This window comes from Biomphalaria glabrata, chromosome 1 (genome assembly GCF_947242115.1).
Source record: "Biomphalaria glabrata chromosome 1, xgBioGlab47.1, whole genome shotgun sequence".
NCBI lineage: Eukaryota > Metazoa > Mollusca > Gastropoda > Planorbidae > Biomphalaria > Biomphalaria glabrata.
In genome coordinates, this window is record NC_074711.1 from 87,571,552 (window position 1) to 87,595,514 (window position 23,963).

Below are 23,963 nucleotides of genomic sequence, written 5' to 3' on the forward strand. Positions count from 1 at the left end.
ACTCCCGGCCACAAATATCGCAGGTTAAGGTGGCTTTTGCTTCGGTGGTAGAGGAGCTGGCCATTTTTCGCATTGTCCGTTTTTCTTCCAGAGCTGAGGCCCATGTTTTTTCTCTATCCATAGCTTTCTTGGTCACTGTCTCTCTCCATCTGGTGCGGTCTAAAGCTATGTCTTCCCAATGGTCAGTATTGATGTTCACTGATTTGAGGTCCTCGGAACACAGTTCGGCGAAACACTGAGCGATAGTAATACCATAAAACAAATAAAATATACGTGCTGCCCTTTGATTCCAATGGCATTTAATTTGAAAAACAAGACAATAAAGTCGCCTCGTATACACAGGTATCCTTAATCCTGTTTGCCTTTTTGTGCTATTGAAGTGATCTCATCTGTCGTTTCGTCGTCATGCTGGCCACATGACACCCTCGGGCCACAGAAACGGAACTTAACAGCATCTGCCCTATAGATCGCAAGGTCTACAAGGGGGACGTTACTTTTTTTTTACCTTACGTCAATCCCTTGACTTTCGTCGTAGGGGGTGCTGTGACATTTCGAGTGACCAAATCCCTCCACTTTTCCCGGTCAGTAGCTGTTCTTAGTAGGATGTCAAGAGAGAGGCCGGTCCATTCTTTTATGCTGTCCGGCCACGAACCTTCTAGTGCAATGCGCAGCTAAAGATAAGAAAATAATTATTTAAATATTAAAACTTTTCAGTTGATGGGGCTTAGGGACAAAGCGCTTGGTTTCCGAACCGAGGGGGAGCTCGTACCCCTAGAAACACTAGGACTCTTAACTTCTGTATTTGAAAGACGCCCCTGAGTCTACCCAACTCTAATGGGCACCTGACATACGTTGCTGGAAGTAAAGGGTGCTGGTCGTTGTGCTGGACACATGACACCCTTCTTTAACTGTCGTCCGTTTGAAATCGATACGCCTTACATCATCTGCCCCCTTAGATGGCGAAGTCTGAAAGGAGGCCCTTTTAACTCTTTCTCTCCTAACTGACGATACCAGCGTTGATTCCACCAGAATGTCGTAAATAATTACGGAGAGAAAGAGTTAAGATTGAAAATCCGATTTTAATGGAATACTAATATAAAACAATTGTATCAACCTCATTATTCTAAGTTTTGTGCAGAACTTCGAGTTCAAAAGATTTTTTTTCCTCCTAGTTTCTATACCTTGTTAATTGCGCATCACCGCCGTTAGCCGCAGATAACAGACACTCGTGAGCAATTAATTAAATTTTAAATGAACAAGTCAATTAATTGAGCGCAGCGTAGCTTATAAAAATGTTTTTAGCCTTGGTGAAGTTTTTATTGTTTCTAAACTAAAACCAAATTTTTGGTTCGTCGGAAATGCCCTATAGATTAAGGGAGCCTACCGCATTTTGTTTGTATATATAACCCGCGGGTTATTGCTCACCGGTTTTTTTTGCCGCATTTAACCCGCGGGTTATACAAGTTTACGCCCGCTAGGTGCGGCTGTGCGGGGTATACAAAGTGCCCGGGGGGGGTATGCATGATTAATTTTACTCGTAAACATAACGTAACGGAAACTATGAACATACTGGTGGGTTTTTATACAGGTGGCTCTTTATACAGGTGGCTCTTTATACGTTTGCAGCAGCCCTTTCAAAATTTAAAATAATCTGGAAAGACAAAGGCTTAGCCCTTGGCACCAAAATCAGACTGATGCGCTCCCTGGTCATGGCCACATTTTTATATGCTTGTGAGTCTTGGACGCTGACTGCAGAGCTAGAGAGGATGATCCTAGCAATGGAAATTGAGATGCTTACAGAAGGAACCTAGCTATCAGATTCAAAGACCGCATCACAAACCAAGAGATTAGAGACAGGGTTACTGCAATGATTGGACCCCATGATCACCTGCTAACAATCGCAAACAAAACAAAAATGCAAGCTAAAAATCTATGGCCATATTACAAGATCTCGCGAAGACATAATTACAGTACCAGGAAAAAGAAGAAGAGGAAGACAGAGAAAGCGATGGGAGGACAACCATAAAAGAATGGACGGGCCTGCCACTGAAAGAGGTTCTGACTAAGGCAAAAGACAGAGAGGAATGGAGAAAGACGGTCGATGAATCTCGCATGGTGCTCCAAGGGTCCAACTGACTAAGGGATAGGTAAAAGTAAGGTAAAATAGTTTGCTGTTTACAGATGCAACAGTAGGTTCGTATTTCACACGGGTGCTAAACTCTATGTATCACTGGTCGGGACAACAACTGGAGCATGATCGCGTCTCGAGGGACAGAAGTCTGATTAGCAACAACTTTTTGTACCGGGAGTTTACGGAAAGTACCGCTTTGTTAATTATATGCGGGGTATATACTGTTCTACATATTTAGTTATTTGTGCTGGGTATACGCCTTTGCGGATTATACACGTATGCGGGTTATAGACTCCAAAAATACTGTACCGAATCGAGTCAAAAACTTTATTTCTTCCATTATATTCATATCATTGACACTTTGAAATAAACACTAAATGACGTCGTGTACTCAATAGTGAAGTGGCATCTTGTATTCGATCATAAAGCGACATATGTCACATCTTGTCTTGAAAAAAAAAAACAAATATTGATACTGTGACCACATACAAACACATTTCTTGTACGCATAATTAAGACCGACTATCAGTGGCGTAGCTGGTGTCACTGCATTTCGCGTAATATTTAATATTTAATGTAAAAATCAATTTCGGGGATTTTCAAATTACCCCTTCCCTATACTAGCTACGCCACTGACAATTATGAGTATATAAATATCAAACACTGACACCTGGCGACTAAAATGTACACGGATATATTTCTGAAAGATAGCTAATTGTGTCACTTCACTTTTGACTTTAGTACACAAACCGTATTATTCACAAAATGAATGTCTCAAAATAAAAGTTGCAGAATTATGCTAATTAATTAATGGTCTTATTGACTGGTTGACCACAAGTGGTAAAAATGTATACTATCAGCGCTTCTCAAAATGTTGTCTGCCTGTAACTCGTAAAAAATTATTTTTACGTAAAAATTTCGGGGTTCTGGAAAGTTGTTATTGAAATAGAGTAGAACTAGGTAATGTATAGGCAAATAGTATGTGTGTGTGTGTGTGTGTGTGAGCGTGTGTGTGCGGAGAGGTTTAGACTTAGAATTCTCTGGAATAACAAATGGTTAAAAAAGAAACTCGACGTCAGGAAATATGTGCCTGGTAACTGAGATGGAAGCAAGAGACTTGTGAAACTATTGTTTTGAACGAACTCATTCTCGCCCCTTAATTTATACATACGTTCTTTTGCGATTCTGCTTCGTCTGATGCAGGTACACTCGAAGGTAATGTTTAACGGCGCGTTGTATGTCTGGAGGTTGTTGTGTTTTGTCCATGTTTTTATACTGAGGCCTGCTGCTAAGAGGAGTGTCTATATTTAGAGACTAAATGTAGGTCTAAGTCAAATATAGATTTAGACTTGTTTTTTTGTATGTTGTTATGGTAAACACAGGGTGGGCCAAAAGGAGGTAGACAGTCAATAATAATATATACTTTGATGTAAGCATACACTTATATTGACTAATACATTCTTTGCAATTAAGTTTTATTGTGTCTTTAAAACTTTTCAACGCAAGTGCTCAAAGCTGTTTTCCATTTTGGAACATAATGTTTTTCTACTTTTGGACTATACTGTACGTCGTTGTACTGTCCCTCTGTGTTTCCCACGCGTTGTCTGTCTGTCTGTCTGTCAGTGGTGACCAATGGTTTTTGGTCTTGTCAACCATAGATAAGTTGGATATCAGATATTTTTTTCGCTCTGTTTTATGATGTGACAGCGATGCCTAACCTAATTCGTCCAGCGGGCCATTTTAATTTCCGACACTCATGTCACGGGCTACATGAAGGAAAAAGGTACAAAAAAGAACTGAGACTTAAATAATGTATTAAAGGGGGACTAACTCTTCTTGAAAAAAAAAGTAACAACCCTTATTATCCCTCTTGTCACAGCCGTCATATTCGTTTTCTAATACCGTTTTATATGTTGTCTTTTTTTAAAACATTTACACATCCTTTACAAATCAAATATGTTGTCTTCATAGCCATAAAAAAGTAAAATAAATGCATGCTCTCTTCCTGTTAGATTCTACATTCCCATTTCATAAACACATGGGTGTTAAGGATCATGGTACCAATCCATTGCTGAAATTATCATAGCCCTATCGTAGGTTAAGATACATTTTTTTAACCTTTTTTTATTTTTAGGAGAGGGGGATTTTCTACACTTTGTACTGACTTTTCGATGGGCCGGATTGAGACACGTCATATGGCCCGTGGTCCGTATTTTGTGTATCACTGACTGGAGATACCACTGACTTATAATGTATTGTGTCGTTAACAGTTATTTTTTTTTTTTTTTAATTCTCAACATGTCTTTATTTGAGTTCTTGAAATTTGCATAAATTTATTTGTTTAAACTAAATTACTTTTTAGACATTTTTTAAAAGCTAAAACAGGCAAATAGTAGCGCTCTTCTGATGTTTAAATATCACAATAACGTCAAACGGTTAGCATTTCTTTCTTTTCACACAGAACCACTAAGGCAAAAATACAACACACAACATTTTAATTATATTCATTGGTGTATTTACCGAAAAGGAAACTGTAAACTAGTGTATATCATTTGGCATTGTTTCAACGTTCTAGTATGTACTAGGCTCTCCCTATATTTTCAGTAACTAGTAAATTACGAATCTACTAGTTTACACGTGTGTGCGATCGAGTGGAATCATATCTTTATAGATTCCTTTTTATATAAAAAGAAATAAATTTACATTCTTATGTGTTGCGTTCTTTATCCCCCCTGTTTAGGGCAATGCTTAATAGATTGATTCCACCGGATCCCCCCCCCCCCCCCCGCTCTTGTTGCTATGCTCTTGCCTTATCTTGAATTCTTATTTTCTCTCGTCCATTACCCACTCCACACAACAGCCCCCATCACCCCCCCCCCAAGCATCACACTCCCCCCTCTCTCTAAATAAGGTGTCAACAGAAAGCTTCCTTTGCAATATTTTTGAAATATCAAGGGCGTCTTCCGTCTTGTTGTGATGTGCAAGAAGAGAGGGTGTGGGAACTAGGAATAGAGTTGAATAGACAGACGCATACAAAGAAATTGAGAGAGAGACAGACAGACAGACAGACTGAGAAACAAGATATTTGTTTGTAAAATTTTTTTACGTTTCTGATGTTCCTTTAGAGTTTACCTCCTAGTCCAAACCTCCCGCAGGACGACTGGGGATGGCAGCGGGCAGGTTAGGAACCCAGGTCCATCGAGACGACCGAACGACACTCCATAGCGCACGACCAGGATGGAAGCGGAAAAAAGGAAAATAAAATAATTTTTTCTTATGTTAAAACTTTAAAGCAAAAGAACTGAAAGAGTTGTTATAGCTTATTAGGCATTAGGTATCCTATACAAAACTATTTTAGAAGACAAATCTTACAGACTTACCTGGTCATGCTTGATTCCTAAAAACAAATGTAGTCCCCAGTTAGGGACGACCCGGGATCCAGAACTCACACACCTTAATCCTAAAAGCTTCGATTCACTAATTTGAAATTTAATAAGTTTTTGTCAATGAGTTCAAAGGTCAAGGATGAGTGCATTTTTTTTTTACATGGAGATGAAGACCCAGCTGCAACCCAATTATTCTGCCTAAATCTAGACCAGTGGTTCTCAACCTTTTATGCTCGGCGACCCCTTTTTACAATCCCCCACTCTGCCGCGACCCCCCTCCCCACACACACACATACAGCAAAAGAAGAATAGACAACAACAATCCATATTTTCGATGGTCTTAGGCGACCCCTGGCAAATTGTCAATCGACCCCCAAAGGGGTCGCCACAGGTTGAGAACCCCTGATCTAGACCCTTGAACGTAAGTTCTCTTTTTAGTCATCTGCGCCTGTCATAAACAGTAGATTTTATTTTTGGGGTCTCAAGTTACCAAGACTTTAACATTCATTCGTCTCTTTAGTAGGGAACCTCCGAAGGCGCCGCGATCCCTCTATCCTACTGAAAGGATTTTTTTCAAAGGACAGGAGTGGGGCGGGAACTCTTTTACTCCACGTTCTGTCTGAAGGTTTCACAACGGCAGTGAGCATTACTGGGCTGGGTCGTGCCTCCTAGGTAGCGCACTGTAACCCGTGCCGACCGCTCGCTATAAGCGGCTGGGAGCCGCGGTAATAAATGTGAATCCCGCGGCATTTGTAAGTCATCTCCAGCTGTCTCTCTCTCTGAAGCCGCCTACTGCTAGGCGCTCTCTTCTATGCCAGTTAAAGAAAGTCGTCGCCAAAGCTGGTCTTTAAAGCATTTCAGCGGGGAACCTCATGAAAAAGATTGCATACCATCGTCCCCCCAGCTCTGCCCGGCGTAGATGTTGTAACTATAAGCAGTCCCTCTATAGAACCTATACTGTCCATACATGCATTCCGAAAAAAGTAAAATTCCCCTTTCAGACCTTGTGGTCTATAGGGCAGATGATGTAAAAGTCATTTGTTTCTGTGTACTACGGTTAACGAGGGTGTCATGTGGCCAGCACAATGACCAGCCGCCATTTCTTTTCCCCAACTAATGGTACCCATTAGAGGTGGGTGGACTCAGACGCGCCTAAGATCCCGAAATAAAATAAAAACAACTCAATCTTCACCAGGATTAGAACCTGCGCCTCATGCATTCCCAAGAATAACGCTATTTGTAGTGCGGTCTCGTCCATTATGGAGCGCTTTTATCCAAGCGTTCAATAAGTTTTATTTGTATCTTCCCTAGTGCTATTAGAGCATGGAATGAATTGCCTGAGTCAGTCAGGTAAAAATGACTTGGCAGAATTTAAGTCATTGGTTCACATGCATGACTAGATCCATGACGCTTAGGGACATAATCATCTTCTTTTTTTGAAGTAACGTCTGTATTTTATAAGATAAGATAAGCTGTTTTCTTCTTTTCCGTACCTATTAGAACACATGTGATAGTCTACTTGGGATGTTTTTAACTTGTGGATCATTAACTTTAAAAAGTTGGCAATCTTTAGTTTCACTTTCTCTTTTTAGGTTTCGCTTACTTAATGCTTAAAGAAATAAACACATTTTATTTCCCGAGACAGACACTTTTTATTTTTATTTTTGCTGTTGTTGCCAACTACACGGATTTTACATTTAGCTACATTCGAGTTTAAAAAAAAATACGAAAGTGGAAGACATACACACATAAATAAGCACATACACACAAAAATTACCAGCACACACATGCAAACATTAATCTTGGCATGTGACATAACTGTGTTATTTTATTTCATTTCCTCACAATAGAGAGAGAGAGAGAGAGAGAGAGAGCAATATTGGATTTCTTCCCTTTGTGTGTGTGTGAGTGCGTGTTTTTCTCAAGTACACCTGCACTAAGAGGGCTGTGCTGTGCAAATTTTTTTTTTAAAAACCTAAACTTTCCCTTTCGGATCTTTTGATCTATGAGACAGCTGATGTAAAGGTCATCTGTTTCTGTTAGCGGAGGGTGTCAGGTGGCCAGCACAACGACCGACCGCCTTTACTTATATAAACTAATGTCACCCATTAGAGCTGTTTGGACTCAGAGAGGCCCTAAAGATCCCGAAAGTAGAACCACCCAGTCTTCACCAGGATCCCAACCCGGGACCCCAGGTTCGGAAGCCAAGCGCTTTACCACTCAGCCACCGCGCGTCCTTACGTTGTGCTAGACCAGCAGAAAGAGAAGCCGAGTGGGGGTATTACACTGGGAGAACTTGTGACAGAAATAAATGAAATGGATTTTTAAAAATTTAATTAAATATGTGGTCAATGTAGTTTCAAGAATTATGGGACCTATAGCCGATTGGTTAAAACCGCTTGGCACCCATCAAGGGGGTGGAGCTCGAATCACTACTTGAGCTGAGTTGTGCTAGCTGGGCTCCTATAAGCAGCATGGAAATCTATAAGATACCCCCTCCTCCCCTGTTACTGCGTCGGGTCTACAAAGCGCAGAGAGCATGCTATAAATGCTGTATACCAGTGATGCCCAAAGTACGGCCCGCGGGCCAGATCCGGCCCGCGACGTGAGTCCATCTGGCCCGTCGAAACAAAGTGTAGAAAATCCCCCCTTTTTAAAAAAAAAAATATCTTTACTTACGTTAGGGGCTTAGGGCCCTCAATTTTTCTCCTGATGATAAGTTCCATGACATTTAACATTTTGTACCTATTATGATTAAATAGGTATCTGGGTGTAGAATGTACGTTTTCTGCCAGGAAAAGTGACACGGTTCTTTACTTTTGTGTGGAACATGAATATAAGCCAACATATTTGTTTTATACAGAAAGTGTGGCTATTTTAAAAAACAACAACAACATATAAACGACATTATGAAAACAAATATGACGGCATTCTTGATTTGAGCCGCGAATAAAAGATTGTTAAAATAAGAAATAGAAATTGGAAGGTTGATGGGAATAGTTACCAAAAAGAGACAGGAAAATGACTCGGATGTAAAGCTAGCTACAATGTTGCTCATATTCTAAGCACAGAAATGAAGCCCAATCTTGCTGATATTTTAAGTAGAGAAACGAAGTCATCTTCTGACGCGGGGAAAAAAGATACATTTCAAATATCCTAATAATTAATGAAGCAGAGGATCTACGGATTTCAGCTCAATATCGTTTTTGTTCATGTGGCCCGCGACACGAGTATCGGAAATAAAAATGGCCGCAGGTCGAATTAGGCTGGGCATCACTGCTGTACACAAAAGAAATGGTTAAAAAATGTTCAACATTAAAAGTAAGCCAAAAAAAAAAAAGATCACATATCTGTAGTTTAAAACAAGCAAAACATAAAGACATACTTTTCTCAATATGCAAAGCTTATCTAATGGGAAGAACCGCAAAATCCCTACTATATATAAGACACAAGATAACCTGCACCCATCAAACCACTGTTACATAAGATCTGAACGAAGTGGTCGTCTCCTTTCCATTAGAACTAAAACAGAAAGATTTAAAAACTCCTTCATCCCACTGTCGGTCAGAGTGTTACAAGATCATCTGTCATCATCGAGAAGTTCATAGACGTCTACTTCATAAAGCTCTGGTTGTGAGTGTGTATGTGTTTCGTGTGTGTATGTTGTTCGTATTTGCATCTATAATGTTATTGTTACAGTAGTTACGCTGAGGTTGTCAATTGTAGCCAAACTAAATTTCCATTTGATTGGATCAATAAAAATTATCTTATCTAATCTATTAACTCTTATCTCTTATCTTATCTTATCTCTCAATATTGCAAGGTGTAACTCCTTTTTATATACAAAACAAATTTAATGAATTACCACTAATTGATTAGCTAATTGGCTACCTTTAACCTATCCCTTAGTCTGTTGGATTGTTGGGGCACCATACAAGATTAGTCGACCGTCTCTATTCATTCCTCTCTGTCTCTTGCCTTGGATCTATAGTTCGTCCATCGTGGTTCGATGATGACCACTTTGTCATCCAGGGGGCTGAGGGCTTTGCACTGGGGTTTTATGCCTCCTCATGTGGCTGGTGAGACCTATGTGAGCCCGGAATGTTCGGCCGCACACTGGGCAGGTTATTCCAGCTGGGGCTAGTGTCGTTTGCCTTGCTTTTCTTCTCTGGCGTTTTTCTTCTGCCAGCGTTGTTCTTTTTTCCTCAGCAACCTGTGCGCCAGTTTTCACAGCGCGACGCCATGATGCTCTGTCGTGTGCCTCTGTCTCCCGGGTGCCTTGGATAGAACCTCCTTCTATGGCAGGCCCGTTCGATTTCATTTTTATTGAATCATGTATAGTCATGGACACTATGAATAATTGTGCAACGTTTCAACTTGATTCTAGATTGGAAAGTGGGAGAAACAAAACTTGTAATCGATTTCAAAATGTTCACAAAAACACAGACATCCATTTTCATCATTAGCTTCATCACATCAGTATCAACCTCAATATCTACATCAATAACAATATCAACATTAACAGAAAATACATTCATAAGAAAAGGCATAGTTTATTGGATTAGCTAGATGGCCTTTAACAATAGAAAGTTTCTACCATGTTGCAATGAAAGTAATTGTCGTACATAGCAATTAAGCTCACAAATTTGTTGATTTTAAATAAATCATTTATTCACATTCTTAAAAACTATAGACCTGTAACATCAGAAACATTCAGCATTTAAAAGGAAAATGTATTGCAGCGGCCAAAATTATAAATTATATTCTTATCTTTAGTCATTATGTAAAATGGATTTTTTTTAAATAAAAACTCCAGTCCAATCGAAATATTGAATTTTCTCACTCTCAACAGCTAATTTATTTAGATTCTTGTTCAATAGTGACCCGAGAAGCCGATTTTGTGACTCATAACACATCAAGAGATTATTGACATATAAATCAGTAGACATTTAATCGTTGATTTTGAAACAAGCCCAGGAGGTAAAAGGGGGGGGGGAAGGGAAAGGTGAGGGAGAGAGCAGGTAGAAGCCCCCCCCCCCAAACGTCGGTAGCCCAGCGTTTCAGGAGGTGGTTTATTGATGACAGGTGTTGAATAGACAAACGACCAAGTCACAACTCGGCTAATCTTACGATCACAAACTTGCAAATGAAGCTGTAGGCTGCGGACTAGAGATCCTGGGAAACTCGAGAGGGAGGGGGAAAGAAAGGGGGTAGAGGTATTCCTATTTGGACAGTGTTTGACCTACATCTGTGTGTGGATTTTGCTCGCCTCGGTCTCGTCTGCTCAATTAATGTGTTTGACAGTGTATTTGAACATAGATATATTTAGTTTGAACTTTTTAGAAATTCGTTACACTTTTAAGTAATTGATAACCATCGCAGTAAATCTCATCACACATCTATTTACTGCCTACGACCCCCACAACTACCCCACTTCAGACCGGCCTTGTGGTTTCACTAGTAAGTTATCTTATGTAATACAGACGTTACTTCAAAAAAGAAGATGATTACGTCCTACGCGTCATGCATTTAGTCATGCATATTAACCAATGACTTAAATTCTGCCAAATCACTGGTTTTCCTGGCTAGCTCAGGCAACCCATTCCATGCTCTAATAGCACTAGGGAAGAAGGAGTATTTGTACAAATTTGTCCTAGCATATGGGACGAGGAATGTGCCTTTATCTTTGTGTCTTTCAGAGTATTCAGTGTTTTATGTATAATTGCTACTTTAATTTTAAGTCTTCTGTTCTGAAGGCTTTCTAAATTTAGTGATTTTACTAAGGTGTTACTCTGGTTAAGAGTGAATATTCGTTTGTTATGAATCTCACTGCTCTATTTTGTGTCTGTTCCAGTTTCTTAATGTTATCTTGAGTTGAGGGGTCCCAAACGGAGGATGCATATTCTATTATTGGCCTAACCAAGGTTAAATAACATTTTAGTTTTATGTTCTTATTTGATTTATAGAAATTTCTTTTAATAAATCCTAATGCTTTGTTTGATTTTTTTATAGTTTCATCAATATGTGGATTCGATGACAGTTTTTCATTTATTATAACACCTAGGTATTTTGCGTTTTTAGTCTGTGTTACTGGTTTGCCATGAATAAGATAAGTGGAATTAATTTGTTTTAGTTTTTTTGTTACTCTTAACAACTGACATTTTTCTGGGTGGAAAGACATGCTCCAATTTGATTCCCATTTCTGTCATTCATCTAATTCTCTTTGTAAAATATCTGTGTCTTGTGTTGTTCATAGGCGATGCGATAAAAGGTGTGCAGATGATGACTATGCTTGTGTCTGTACTTTGGTTGCTCTATAGGGATGACAGTTGAATAGCATAATTCATCATCATCATTCCTTTTAGTTCCTCGTGGAACATAGGCCTCAGCAAAAAAACGCCATTCTCCACCGTTTCTTGCTAGTTTTTTTGATGGCTTCCCAGCTCTTTCCGGTCCTCTCGGCTTCCTCTAGAATACTGCGTCGCCATGTTCTTTTTGGTCTTCCTCTACGTCTCACGAATAGCATAATGGCTATAATACTATTTTCGGCCTGAATACGTTTTAAATGTGGTGGTGTGTTGAATAGCATCATCTCTTTGGAAAAAATAATTGTTTCCTAAATTTGATACGTTTCCACTTTTCAATTTCAATAATTTTGTCATTGTGTATGTCTATATGTGCACACTCTTAACACATACAGACAGTAATACAGATTTATTCCTGCCAGATATGTGGGGCGCGGTGGCTGAGTGGTTAAGCGCTCGGCTTCTGAACCTGAGGTCCTGGGTTCGAATCTCGGTGAAGGCTGGTATTTTGAATTTCGGGCGTCCCTGAGTCCACCCAGCTCTAATGGGTACCTGACTTTAGTTGGGGAAAGTAAAGGCGGTTGGTCGTTGTGCTGGCCACGTGACACTCTGCTCGTTAACCGTTGGTCATAGAAACAGATGACCTTAACATCATCTGCCCCATAGATCGTAAGGTCTGAAAGGGAAACTTTACTTATTTACCTGCCAGATATACTCTAGTTTAGACCTTTGTCTATTGATTAAAAATCGGTAACTATGTCAATAGCAGGTCCAGAGCTTCAATTTTGATGAAACATGGGATTTTTTAAAACTTCTGGATTTTCAGCACGCCCATCTCTACAGATACCTGACATTAGTTAGGGAAAGTAAAGGCGGTTGGTCGTTGTGCTGGTCTCATGGTTACCCTCGTTAACCGTTGGCTGTAGATACAGAAGACCTTTACATCATCTGCCCTATACATCGCAAGGTCTGAAAGGGGAACGTTACTTTTTTTTACTTTACTTGACCGTAAAAGGCAGAGCACCGATTCTGTCGCCTGGTTCACAAATCAGGTTTATTTAATTCACTTGCATTTTAATGTCAAATGTTTTATTTGTTCTTTTTTTTTTCAGAATGTAGAGCGTGACGTCAGATTCGGCCCGATGCTACTCAATCAGAAGGCAATGTCTGTAAGTAGATTATCTCTTTCTTTGTTGGTTTTAGTGAGCACACATTGGCTTGTGATCAGTGAGTACACTAAAAAGTATTTCACACAGGGGGGCGCGGTGGATGAGCGATAGCGCGCTTGGCTTCCGATCCGGAGGTCGCGGGCTCGAATTCTGGGGAAGACTGTATATTTTAATTTCGGGATCTTTGGGCGCCTCTGTGTCCACCCAGCTCTAATGGGTACCTGACATTAGTTGGGGAAAAGTAAAGGCGGTTGGTCTTTGTGCCTGGACACATGACGCCCTCTTTAGCCGTAGGCCACAGAAACAGATGACCTTTACATCATCTGCCCTATAGATCGCAAGGTCTGGAATGGGGACCTTTTTACTTCAGACAGAATTAAGTACTTACTATGAAGAATGAACGTTTGAGGAGTACGTGGGTTTAGATTTCAGTATTGACTGACAAAATTTATGTTTACTAATACAGTGCTTCTCAAACTGTGGTCCGCAGGGGGTCCGCAGAAAGAGGAAAATTTTATACGATTAAAATAACTTCTTCGCTGAAAGCCAGTGTATGCGATCGAGGAACTTAAAATCGATGTTTGAACAGAAGAAGAGAAAACCGTGCCTCATGTTCTGTTTGACTGCCCCAGACTTGCTGATCTCCGTCTTGACAGGCCTGGGAAACCCAAAATTCTCGACCTGTATGGCGGCATTTATGCACTACGCAAGACAGCAGAGTTTCTGTCCAGGGCTTTTGCAAGAGAGGATTTGAGCCTCTCACGCCCTCACTCAAATGGAGTTTGATGATGATGATGATGATGATGTTTGAACAAGGAGACCACAAAAAAGGTTTCAAGTTTACGTCCTGCATTTACGGGTTATTGTGAAGACGTTGCTGTGTGCTTTCCCGTTTTCCTATGACGAGGATTTAGTGCCCTTATGAGCCTCATCAAAACCCACTAGAAATTTTCGCTCTCGGAAACTTGCGGTAGCTGCTTACAAACATTGAGCGAGACATTGATCTAAATACTTACAAACATTGAGCGAGACATTGATCTAAATGCTTACAAACATTGAGCGAGACATTGATCTAAATGCTTACAAACATTGAGCGAGACATTGATCTAAATACTTACAAACATTGAGCGAGACATTGATCTAAATGCTTACAAACATTGAGCGAGACATTGATCTAAATGCTTACAAACATTGAGCGAGACATTGATCTAAATGCTTACAAACATTGAGCGAGACATTGATCTAAATGCTTACAAACATTGAGCGAGACATTGATCTAAATACTTACAAACATTGAGCGAGACATTGATCTAAATGCTTACAAACATTGAGCGAGACATTGATCTAAATGCTTACAAACATTGAGCGAGACATTGATCTAAATGCTTACAAACATTGAGCGAGACATTGATCTAAATGCTTACAAACATTGAGCGAGACATTGATCTAAATACTTACAAACATTGAGCGAGACATTGATCTAAATACACTTATTAAATCTCACCAACCTCCTTCAAGTTATTAATTTCCACACAAACTGTCTTTGTGACCTTGTTTAAACTTTCATTTTCAACAAAAATTATAATTTCAACTTCACTCCTTTAACAAAATATTCTATTTTTTTCTACACATGTAATTTATAAAGTACGCATTTATGCAGCTTTCTCACTTAGTGTTCCGTCTGCAAGTTTTGACTATATTCAGGGGTCGATGTGTCATAAACGTATGAGAACCACTATACTAATAAACTCTGTTGATGCTCTTTTTTGAAACTGTTAATGTGATGAATTCACAAAAATAAGTTTTATACCATGGGGCAGTAGATGATTGACCTCGTAGAGGTCATGGGAAATAGACAAGTGACCACGTAATCGCCAAGTACAACAATGACATTGACAAGTAAAAGAACATGAAACTAATTCTTTGGATTTGTTCTCGTTTTCCGAGGGCCCATTTTCGTCATTAAAGTTTTGTTTTCAAAACCAGTTCGAGTAAATATTTGTCCAAAAATCCAAATTCAACCTTTAGCTAAAGCTTGGCATCGGAGCGTGATGGCTAGAATGATAAAGCCGTTGAGTTTTGAACTAAGGAATCTCGAGTTCAAATCCTGGTGAAGACTGGCATTTTGAGCTTCGTGATTTTTGTAATGTCCCTGAGTCCACCCAACTGTATTGGGTGCCTGAAATGTCTTGGGTTCAGTTAAACGGTTGGTTACATCATTTTCCATGTAGATCGCAAATTTTGAAATGGGAACTCTTTTAAGCATGTGAGGTGGAGGGTGGGGGTGGATTAATGGTAGAGGATGACTCTGTAAACACGTGATCATTTATGGGATGAAAGGTCAATAGGCAGCTGACCTCTTAGGCAATAATGAGGCAATAGATATGGGATCGTGTAAGGGGAACGGGTAGGACACCACGTGACCAGATAGGGGATCAGGATCGATCGCAAGTGGACAATCTCACTAATGGACAATCAGTTTAAAAAAACGGTATCACCAGAAAGACAGGAAGACTCGTAATAGCAGCATTTTAAAATGTCTAGTTGAAGCAGTGTTACATTAAACATCTATGTGCTAAGAAATATGAGAACATCAATCAATATCAATCAAGATCGATAGATTCCTTTGGAAAAAGAAAGTTTATATTAATATAAACATTCTATAAAAGTGAAATCACAGACCTATATATATATTTTATCTAGACTGGAAAACGGAAGCAAATTCTTATCCACGATTGATCAGCTCACAGACCTATAAAGGTAGATTATGTATTAATCACAGAACTATATATTCACGCAAATTCATGAAATAAAGGCATTTCCTGTTAGCTTACACTAAGATACCATTTCCAAATTCTAGATCGAAATTATTCACGTCTATTGATTGTAGTCCATGGGCGTAGCCAGGGGGGGGTGTTTGGGGTTCAAACCCCCCCCCCCCCCCCCGAAATGAAATCCCCCCCCCGAGGGGGGGGAGACGGACTTAAGTGACTGATTTTTTGCTTTGATTTTCTTTATTTTAGGTAAGATTTTAATACTAAACCATCACTTGCCCCAGCGCAGCCAAAGGGGTTTTGAGTTTAAAACCCCTACCATGGGGTTTTGAGTTTGAAACCCCCTAACAGGGGGTTTTGAGTTTGAAACCCCCTACCACGGAGGGGGGGGGAAGACGGACTTTAGTGACATGTTTTTTTGCTTTGATTTTGTTAATTTTAGGTGAGATTTTAATACTAAACCATCACTTGCCCCAGCACAGCTATAGGGGTTTTGAGTTTAAAACCACTACCAGGGGGTTTAGAGTTTAAAACCCCTACCAGGGGGTTTTGAGTTTAAAACCCCTAACAGGGGTTTTGAGTTTAAAACCCCCTACCAGGGGTTTTTGCAGTTAAATCCCCCTCTTCTATAAAACAAAACACACAAAAAATGCAAACGATAATCCCCAAATTCCAAGTGCACAGTTAAGGAAGATTTTGATTTTAAAACCCCTCCAAAATTTACGATAGACCCCCTCTTTAATATGGAAAAAAAAGCAAATTATGCACTCAAAATGTTATGATCGTAGCTAAATAGGTTTTGACTCAGTTTTAAGTTTAAACTCCCCTCCAGTGGAGTTTGAAGCAAAAAAATACATCTTCAATAAAAAAAAAAAAAGCAAATTACACACTCTAAAATCTAAGAGCGTAGCCATATGGGTTTTGAGTTTAAACCCCCTTTCACAACGGTTTGATGCTAAAAAATACCTCTTCAATATAAAAAAAAAGCAAATTACACACTAAAATTATTTGATCGTAGCCAAGCGAATTGAGGGTTTTGAGTTTAAACTCCTTTCCTCCAGATGGTTTTGAGTTTAAAATCCCCCTACAGAGCGTTTTGAGGTGTAAAACCTCTATCTTCAATATTACTCTAAAGCAAACTACAGTTACCAAATTCTATGATCGTAGCTAAATTGGTGTTTTGAATTTAAAAAAAACTACAACAAAGTCCTGAGATTTTTAGTTTAAAACCTCTAACAGATGATTTTGACGATAAAACTTCACCTTTCGATATAAAATCTAATGCAAACTACAGTCACCCAATTGCAAGAGCGTATTCACGAGAGGTTACATTTCTACCAGTGGCTGGGCTCCATTAATAAAGTGCAGTGAATAGTCATCTGCCGAAATTGAAAAACACTAAATGTGGCTCAACAAAGATGGCTAAGACAGATTTTAGGAGTTAGTTATTGAGATCGAGTCTAAATCAAGGAAATCCTATGCGGAACTGGGAGTCGACCCCTTAGTAAAATTGTGACAGAGCGTCGCAGGAGGTTTGCGGGACATGTTCTCCGACAAAATAAATTACGCATAATAAGAGTTGCGATGACATCCTAGTACAACTTGGCGCCACACATTCATGGAGGTCCTCGGAGCAGGTGGGAAGAGGCTTCAGAAATTACCAGTGACAGATTTTTGTGGAAACAGCTTGACGGCAAATGCGCCGAACGGCGCGGCAGGGTCTTAGTCAGTAAAAATAGCACATACATTTTTGAGATAAGACTTTTTAATAGCAGGAAAATGCACTGTAGATACCTCAGAATATGCATTTTGTTGACATTCTATGCCAGAAATAGTGCTTGGCGGCGGGGCTCCGCCCCGCTCTAGGGTGAGCTCTTAGAGCTCCCCCAGAGCCCCTTGCTGGCAATGGAGGGGAGTCAACAATTTTTCCACTAACTCCAGGAAGAACCTATTCTAGGGCACAATAAACGTCTTCCAAAAGAATGAAGGGTCAGAATGTAGTAAAGATTATGAACACACACACACACATACATATATACAAATATTTTTTTCGCGAAGGGGGGGGGGCGGGGGGGAGAAAAAATCCCCCCCTAAACCCCCCCCCCCCGAAAAAAAATCCTGGCTACGCCCATGTTGTAGTCATCTTATGTACATTTAAATACATTGATTTTGTTTGTATGTACCTAAAAATTGCAAAATAGTAATTATGAGACGAGAGTGCTCTTATTTTCGATGTTTAATAACTAGATCTAGATCTAAACATTAAATTAAATATTACATAGGTAAGGGATGAAAAAAAAAATTCTTATAATTACTTTACAACGTCTTGTTGCAGCTTTTTTAAAAAGTTTATGACGACAATTTTGTAGTGCTACAAGATCCCCATGTCCAGTCTAGATATAATATATAAAGGTCTGTGGGTGAAATAGCTTTAAACTATTCTAAAGTTTGGGTTTTATAAAGATGGATTCAAGGATTATTTACATTTCTCCAAATACAGAAGAGCATTTTTTTTTAAACCCAAATCGATTCACCGGCTTCTTGTACCTCATGTGGAGCCAGATAGGTCACAGCCGGGTCTTCCTATGCACGTAGAATTCTGCAATCATCCTCTATCTTCGTCTTATTATTATTTCGGCTTTTATTTCGACTTTTTATGAAGCGATCAATGTACAGTTCAAGCTTGCTTCTAAAAATAGACTCAAAGATGAACATTTGTGGTCAATATATAGAATCAAAGGGTAAGAATTGGTTCTAAAAATAACCCTAATTGACTATTGACCTTTCAAGTGCTGCTATTTATAGTCTTTATAGCTAATTTTTTTTTTTTACTAAGAGAAAAAAAATAAAACATTGAACTGAACTTAAACAAAAATCTAATTTAGATAAAGAGACTTGTTAACTAAATACTCTAATGTTGTGCAGGTAAAAACAGGACTTGCATGGCATAGAGTTTCTGTCTATCAGTATCTTATTGTAAGTCAAATCGTGATTAAAGAATATAACTTCAATAAATAAACAAATGAAGACTGTGTGTGTGTGTGTGTTTGTGCGTTAATGTGTAAGAGAGAAAAGGTAAACATTAAAAAGGAATACATTCAAAGACTTGACAACATTAATAACAATCTAAATGAAAGACGCGTTGGCCGAGCGGTAAAGCGCTTGGCTTCCGAACCGGGGGTCCCGGGTTTGAATTCTCGTGATGAGTGGGATTTTTACTTACAAGATCTTTGGGCTCCGCTATGTCCACCCTGTACCTGACATTAGTTGTGGAAAAGTAAAGTCGGTTGGTCGTTGTGCAAGACCTTTTCATCATTCGGCGTATAGATCGCAAGGTCAGAAAGGGGCACTTTTTTTTAAAAAATGAAACATACACATGAGAGTCCAAAACAAAATCAGATAAATAAGAAGGGGAGATCATAATGAAGTCGAGACGCGAAATTAACTACTCATTTCTCAATGCTATATTCACGTCATATTCACAGTGGCGTAGCCAGGGTGGGGGAAATTTGTAAAAATTACCCGGGCCCCCACATGTCATATTCACAGTGGCGTAGCTAGGGTGAGGGGATTTTTTTTAAATCCCCCGGGCCCCAACTTGATGGGGGGCCCCCAAATGAGTGTCTGAAATTTGTTTTAACATTAAATATTACGCCATTATCTCATGTCATGATGTCGAATGTCACAATTCTGGGGCCCTAAAGAGGGCTAGCCAAATCCCTAGCTACGCCACTGCATATTCATGCTTTACTAGTATGAGGCCCAGTCAATATCACTGATTGAATAAAAAATATCTCTACATAATTCAGCCTAATAAGCCTTGTAGTTTGTTGCCAATAGCAACAGGTTTGTTAGTGACATAATCAACTAACAATGAAATCCGGAAAGCTTCTTCTTGTCAGAATATATCACATTGTCTATCTCAGAAATATCAATAGACACAAGATATGGCAATATAGAGATCAAGGCCTCGATCAGGGGAACCTCTGTCAATTTTTAGAGTAGCAAAAAAAACCCCACTAAAACAAATAAGTACCACTTGTTTTATTTATGGTAAACCAGTTACATAGACTAAAAACTAGGTGTTATATTCAATGAAAAATGACCTTGGAATCCCCATATTTATGAAATCATTAAAAAAAAATCAAGCGAAACATTAGGGTTTATTAAAAGAAATTTCTACAAATCAAACAAGCTATTTAACCTTGGTTAGGCCAATAATAGAATATGCATTCTCTGGGGCCCCTAAAGTCAAGAAAACATTTAGAAACTGGAACAGATATAAAATAGAGCATTGAGATTCATAGCAAGCAAATAATCACATTTTACTAGAGTAACACCTTTAGTAAAATCACTAAATTTACAAAGCCTTCAGGACAGAAGACCCAAAAGTAATGTAGCAATCATACATAAAACACTGAACCATAATCTTCAAATACAAAAACAAAATCTAATCAAATACTTAGACACAAAGATAAAGGGACTGTAGTGATTGTATTTGTATATAGTATTTTAAACAACACTCGATAGAATCTTGGGTGTAAGATTAAAAGAATTCTATGTTTATTTATTATTATTTCATTGGTCCATTGGTTGGGACAGAGTGACAGCGCTTGGAGTTTTGTTATTGTTGTCAGAGGCCTGAGTTTGAAGCCTAAGTCGTATTGTATAGGTAATATAGAAGTCAGTTTTCAAAATTATGCATATTTAATAGTTAATAGTTAACATTTGATGCGTTGTCTTACAGTTATCCTGATGACTTTTATTAAAGTTATATTCTGTTATTAATTCATCTCTAGCTGTCTCTTTCAATTATTGTACGTTTATGTGTCATGTCTAAGCCAAGCTAGGAGTTCACAACAATGATGGAGCAGCAATGGTGTCAACAACTTGACAGGTTTAACTATTTGATTATACTAGTAGCACTACTGACGTGTCAAACCTTTGACATGAACTAGGAGAGTTGTTTACCTATTATCTTCCGGCTGAATGGAAATACGGCCGTGAAATAAAGAGCTGGGAAAATTGAAACTAATTAACTATTCAACTATTAACTAAGACTGTTCTTAAAACAAACCTACGTCCATACGATGGCTCAAAAAGCATACAGCGACATACTAAAACTATACGAAACGTGGGAAGAGTCTAGGCTACCAGAGAGAAGAATTGGACGAGTGAGTTGTTAATAAAGACAGAACGAGGGAAGAGATGCTAGAGTGAAAGAGGAGGAGAGAAAGGGCAAAAGTAGAAGAGGAAGAAAGAAGAAAAAGGGCAAAAGTAGAAGAGGAAGAAAGAAGAGAAATTGCAAAAGTAGAAGAGGAAGAAAGAAGAGAAATTGCAGAAGTAGAAGAGGAAGAAAGAAGAGAAATTGCAAAAGTAGAAGAGGAAGAAAGAAGAGAAATGGCAAAATTGGTTCATTGGCTAGATTAGAAATATCCCATATAAACGAACTTCTAGCTATTATTCTAGTTATTATTGCCACATTGGGATTGAAGTCTAGTTCTTCTACCCTGGCTTGATTGGGGAACTAGACCTTAGTAATTTAAAACTAGAAACTTCAACGTATAATTTTGCAAGTACTTATACAGCTTTTTTCATCCCTGAAAACTTAATTGAAAAGTTAAGATAAATAACTCTGATCAACAGTAAAATATACAAAGTTGTTAAAACTCTTCGCTATATCAAAATTGTGTCATTCTGAGCATGTTTACAGTAAAATTCTCAATTAAACCTTTTCAAAGACTATAGCGCGGTGTTCTTAAAGGTCAAAGGTTGATCCCACGAGCTGTCTATCGGTAAAGCTGACGTTGATTCTCAGATCAATAGTGAGTAGCAGACGGCTTACGTTTGGGTCTCAAGGAGAAAGTCTTCAGCCCTTGTAAGACCTGGAGGAAGACAATATTGAAACAACAATTGATTAGACCACTGGTCTGACATTTGGCGGGAAGAAATGCGGGGTTAGGGTTAGGGGGCTGGTGTTAGGCCGAGCATACTATTTAGTACATCTCAATCTGCCCATCAATTAATCTGACAAGCTTTCGATCTATCCACTATCTATCTATCTATCTATCTATCTATCTATCTATCTATCTATCTATCTATCTATCTATCTATCTGTCTGTCTGTCTGTCTGTCTATCTATCTATCTATCTATGTACATATATATATATATATATATATATATATATATATATATATGTCTGTCTGTCTGTTTGTCTGTCTGTCTATCTATCTATTTATCTATTAATTTCTCCTTCTCGTTTTTCTCTCCCTATTATTTTATTATTTCTCTCACTTTTTGTTCTCTTTGTTTCCCTCTTTCATTTTTCTCTCTTTCTCTCTGTTACTCTCTATTCTTTTTCTCTTTTCTTCTCTTTCTATTTCGTTTTTCCTTTCATTCCTTGTTTCTCATATATTTCTCTCTCTCTCTGTCTTTCATTCTTTGTATTTATTGGTTGCCAAAGTTTTTTCTCTGTTTCCCTCTCTTTCTCTGTCTCTTTCTTTCTCTCCCTCGCCAATGCTCGCCTGTGTGTGTGATGTAATCATCTCATACATGTGTAGATCCAATCTTCTGTTGACAATGTGTCCGTGTGTCAGGTTGTTGAAATATGCCTCTTGATAACTGGGACATTATATTCTTCTCTACCACTATCTCCCGCCCCATCTCCCTGGGCTGTGGACTGCTGTGAGCCGGCCCCGGTGAGAAAATTGACACCATGTGGGCGCCATACCGTATTTATCTTGCCAAAATGAAAACTGTTGTCCAAATGATGTTGTTAAAATATTTTTCTATTTATATATAGAGTTCATTTTCGAGTCCAGTGTTTCTCAAACCTTAGGGTTCAAGTTATAGGTGTTTTTGTATTCAATACGTCTTCCACCTATTTCAATCCATCACCATTTTAAACCACTTCATCAATAGGATTATACCTTTTATTGTTGTAAATTAATTACATGTTATTCTGGAAGCGCTGAGAACTGCGCAATGCCCACCCGGCATATAAATGGGGTACGCTTAAACTTAGGGTAAGATCCGCTGTTCATTTAGTTTTCGAAGTTAAGTGCAAGATTTCAGAAAGAAACAATGGACGGGATTGTCTTCATAGCCAGAAATAGACTGAGAAGGGAATATGTTTATTTAGAGTCTCTAATCTCACTCTCTCCTTCCTGCTCTCTCTTTCTCTCAATCACCTCGTTCTCTCCTACTTGATCTCTTTCTCTCGCTTTTCTCTTTTTCTCTCTCACTTTCTCTCAGTCTCCTCGTTCTCTCTCTTTTCTCTGACACTTTCTCTCTCTCCCTTTCCTCTTTCTCGCTCTCTCAATCTCCTAGTTTGTTTGTTTTCTCTCTCTCTCTCTAACCTCTTTCTGCATGTGTGCATATGTGACATATGTATGGATATGGATATAGATAGAATTTCCAGTTAATGTTTATATAATCAGTGTTGATACTCTGTCGTGATTTGTTGTCCCATAAATCTAATAGAACTAAACGAATCATGTGCATTTAATTCATAACTTGAACTAAGCTGGAACAGACTCCTTCTATTATACACCAAACAGAATCTTTTATCTTCAAATATAGGCCTCTACACAGCTTTCAATTTCAACGTAGATGTGTGTAGAAACACCAGTGAAATGATCAGTGAAACAAGATGTCAATCTCAATCTAAATACACGTCGTTCCGTCACTCGTCTATCACTTGTTCAGCTCCCACATCTTTACTTACAACTTGAATGACGACAGACCACCTCGTGGTTTCATCAGAATATCTTCGACCTACACAGCCAAACCGCGTATTAGTGCACTAATGTAAAAAGCATATAGTGCATAACAGTCTATTATTTCATAAATGTAAATTAGCCAAGCACACCGATCACGTATAAATTTAACTGGAGGTCGTCACGATCAACTAAGCAATATGGAAGGAGGCGAATTAACATTGCCAACTAAATAGAAGTTATTTATAGAAAAGCTTAAAACCTTGATTCTGCTGTGCTCAAATATACATAGAATTTTACTTTTATAGTGTTTTCAAAAAAACTTTTATCAACCGGATACACCAATGAACACTTTCTATTTTTAGGTTTTCTGCCATGTCCAATAAATGTTGAAAGTTGGATTCTAATAGCGCGGTCTCAGGTTTTCTTTTCTGTGTAACCTTTGACTTTTGAATAGTTATCTACGATAGTCTTAATTT

At 38.7% G+C, this 23,963-nt stretch overlaps 1 protein-coding gene across 2 annotated transcripts in view; it reads left to right on the forward strand.

Annotated features, from left to right (window-relative positions):
- LOC106065025 (high affinity cAMP-specific and IBMX-insensitive 3',5'-cyclic phosphodiesterase 8B-like) overlaps positions 1-23,963 on the forward strand; it is a 213,708-nt gene that overhangs the window by 105,581 nt on the left and 84,164 nt on the right. For both annotated transcript variants that reach the window (XM_013223770.2, XM_056018355.1), the window contains one exon: positions 12,935-12,991. In XM_013223770.2, the coding sequence (XP_013079224.1) occupies positions 12,935-12,991 (57 nt within the window). The remainder of the gene's footprint in view (positions 1-12,934; positions 12,992-23,963) is intronic.